The sequence below is a fragment of the Mustela lutreola genome, chromosome 3 (genome assembly GCF_030435805.1).
Source record: "Mustela lutreola isolate mMusLut2 chromosome 3, mMusLut2.pri, whole genome shotgun sequence".
NCBI lineage: Eukaryota > Metazoa > Chordata > Mammalia > Carnivora > Mustelidae > Mustela > Mustela lutreola.
This window is the reverse complement of record NC_081292.1, coordinates 138,280,453-138,283,898: the sequence shown is the minus strand read 5'-3', so window position 1 is coordinate 138,283,898 and position 3,446 is coordinate 138,280,453. Positions and strand designations below refer to the sequence as shown.

The following is a 3,446-nucleotide window of genomic DNA, read 5'->3' as shown; positions in this document are numbered from 1 at the left end:
TTCCTCTTCGAAGGGGGAAATACTGCATTATTAGCAGGAGCAGGATCCCTATCATTCATGGAGCGGTGAATGGTCCAACCAACGAAATTGCTGTTATTATAGGTTGAAAACTTTCTAAATCAGAACTTCCATATGGTTCAAACTAATACTTTTTTTTTTTTCTAAGCCAGGTAGAATGGGGAATTTACATTTAGAAGGAGAGAATAGGTAAGCGGTGGGGGAAACAAATAATGAAGCTCTAGCAGCTTATACAAAACTAAATGCCTGAACAGAATAAATAGGGTCACAGTGAGAAGCTTAAAATACTATTGATAGGGTTTTGTATATGAAACAGGCATTATTTATCTACTAGTTTCAGAATTCACTGACATATCACTCCATCTGTAGTGTGAGTAGGAGAATATGTTGGGGTCATGGAAATAGTGTAGAATTTTTTTTTTTTTTTAAGAGGCTACAACATGGAAACAAACTCCAGCATGAATGTGTCCTAAATTTAAGTACAGTTCTAAACCTACCTACTGTTAATCATTGTTAAAAGATCAAATCCATAAATAGAAGGATCATGTTTACCTTCACATATTCAAATGGAGCAAAAGAAAACCATGGAAATTTGTCAACAGTTTATTGTATCCACACCATAGCATCCTAATTTTGTTATGGCACAAAATTTCCCATGAATCTTGCAAACTAAAAACAGCAACAATATCTAGAACACAAGGAATTTTTGCTCAAGCATTAAAACCATACTGCAACACTCAGCACAAATGCTATAATCTTTCCAAAATGTCTGCATTACAAATTAATGTAATTATAAGGGTAAATTGTTGTAGAACATGAAATTTTTGCAATCAATAATTATTAGTCATTCCCATATAGTTGATAATGCCTGCTCTCTGCAAGATGTAATCTTATGATGGAGGGTTTCTTCAGGATAAAGCAAAGAATGAAATACAAATGAGAACATGGGCATTAAGAATATTGACACAACTTCCTCTTTCACTTTTGAACTTTTTCATTAATCCTTCTAGGGTACAAGTTCTTTTATTATATATCTTTTTGTGAGGTTTCTCAAGAGTTACATCTAAACTATTTCAATTATAAACTGTACAAGGCTCAATATGTAACAAATGTAAAGATGTCAAAGTATGGATACAAACAAAATAGAGGACCAAATGTAAGTAAAAGAGCCATTTTGATAAATGACATTATCAGACATTACTACATATTCCACCCTATAATCTCATAAATCAAAGCTTTTAACTGTCTGGATTCATATGTGACTGTATTCTTTCCACTATGCATTCTTTCTTCTTCCAGGGGTTGTTCAATAACAGCAGGTATGTTCCTGCCATAAAGTTCACAGTGTTCCAGAAACTGGACACATTCTTGAATAACACTGTCACGAAGCACAATCATGTGTTTTGACATGTTTTCTAACAAGGAGAGGAAGCATCTTTTAGCATAATACCAGGTATCAGTTCCCAGTTTCTTATGATAAGGTTCCAGGCTTTTGATAACCCGAGAAATACCAAAGTCGTAATTTCCTTTGGCACAGTAGAGCGTCCCTATCACCAAATTCACAATGCAGAGGTGGTAGATTTTCTTATCTGGGTCATCATAGGACAGCTGCTCTTCCTCCTTCTCGATCTTCCTCATCAACTCCTCGGCTTCTTCATTCTGACTTGTCATAATGTATGAAACACACAGGTTAGCCAGCACAATAGCACTGACATTCAGGATGTTGTCATAGTGCTTCTTGACGATAGGTTCATAGAAACCGATAGCTTCTTTGTATTTGTTTTCCTGCATGAACAGGACATGAGCCACGTTCAGCTTCCACACATCATGGTCATTACAGAGTTCCACAGACTTGCGGAAGATCTTTTCCACCATTGCATAATTCTCAAGGTTCCAGTAGATCTTTGCCTGGGCCATCAACACGGGAATGTACTTCTCCAGAGTGTCATCGTACTCATTCACTGCCTTTTTGACAGCTTCATCATCTCTATTGTGTCTTGCTTCCTGTACTTGTTTGGTGAGTCTCCGGAGCTGTTCAGTCAGCATCCCTGCCAGCCCGTCCAGCTTAATGAAAGCCTCTTCTGGGGCTGTCTGGCAAGTGATCATGGCGTCCAGGAAGTCATAGAGATAGGGTGTGAGCAGCCTGTAGGTCAAATGGGCATTCTCCGCCAGGACATCAGCTGCCAGGTCAAAATACTCGTACTTACAGTAGAGCAGCAGCAGGTTGCCAAAGGTCTCCGGGGGGAAGGGGTTCTGCTGGAGCAAAAACTGCAGCTTTTCAAACCCCTCGGTAGGCCTGGCATCCATGTTCATGAGCGCCTGGTTGTGCAGGGTCACGGGGTCTAACTCTTCTTCTGCCCTAGGTGGCATGTCCGTGAGGGTTTCCTGGGCCACCTCGAAGTTTCGTAGTTGGTACTCGATGGCGGCCTTGAGGTTGAAGGCTTCCACCAGGGCAGTCTGGTGAAGGACTAACGTGTTGCCAACACTTCGCACGTCGATGCCCTCCGTGGTCATGCCCACGCCTAACTCTGGGTGCTGGCGGATACCATGTTCAATAATGTCGGCAATGTGCTTCAGAGCCGAGGCGTAGTGCCGGCTGCTGTAATAGGCCAAAGCCAGGTTGTAGGAGAGGTCAGGCCGGTAGCCTGAAGCCTGAAGGGCCGCGAGGAACTTGGCGCACGCGGCTTCGTACTGTCCCTCCTTGTAGAGCAAACAACCCAGGTTGACCTGGCCGTCCAGTTCGTTCTCGCCCCCACTGTCGTCGCCCCCTTCCCCACTCAGCAGCTGCTCCACCAGGCTCTTGGCCCCGGGCAGGTCGCCCTCGCTGTACTTGATGGCGGCCTGCAGGCGGAGGACCCGGCCGTGGTAGGCGGGGTTGTCCAGCAGGAGGAAGGCCACCCGCGTGGCCTCTGGGTAGAGACAGGCCTTGTACAGTGCCTGGGCCTGGTACAGGCGGTACTGCTCCAGCTCGGGGTGCAGCTGGCCCAGCTGCTCATAGCACTCGGCGGCCAGCGCGAACTCCTGCAGGCGGTAGTAGCAGTAGCCCAGCAGCGACAGGCCGGCGCGGCTCCTCGGGCTCCGCTGGAGCTCGCCGCCCAGCAGCTGCACGGCCTCGGCGTAGCGGGAGTCGCGGATGAGGCGGTACACGACCGCGGTGAACTCCCCATCCGGGATGTGCGCGCCGCTGAGCCCGGCCATAACCGCCGCCGCGGTGGTGCGTGCTGGTTTCCACGGCAACGAGCCCGCCGGAAACGGAAGGCTGCTTGTTGAGATTACTTTGTAACGGAATAAACCCACTAGGAATAAAAAGTAATAAATGAAGTAAGTTTTTCCATTATTAAACCTGTCCTCGAAGACTTGTTCAGTTTTCACAAAACTGAACAAAAGCGGCCGGGTGGCTCAAGAGATGAAAACTTCACTTCCCGGCA

At 45.9% G+C, this 3,446-nt stretch overlaps 1 protein-coding gene across 1 annotated transcript; it reads right to left on the bottom strand.

The window, feature by feature from the left end:
• Positions 1-605: 605 nt before the first annotated feature.
• Positions 606-3,446, bottom strand: LOC131827045 (intraflagellar transport protein 70A). The gene has a single exon (XM_059166944.1). It carries the CDS (start codon positions 3,214-3,216, stop codon positions 1,219-1,221), a length of 1,998 nt encoding a protein of 665 aa, XP_059022927.1. The 5' UTR covers positions 3,217-3,446; the 3' UTR covers positions 606-1,218.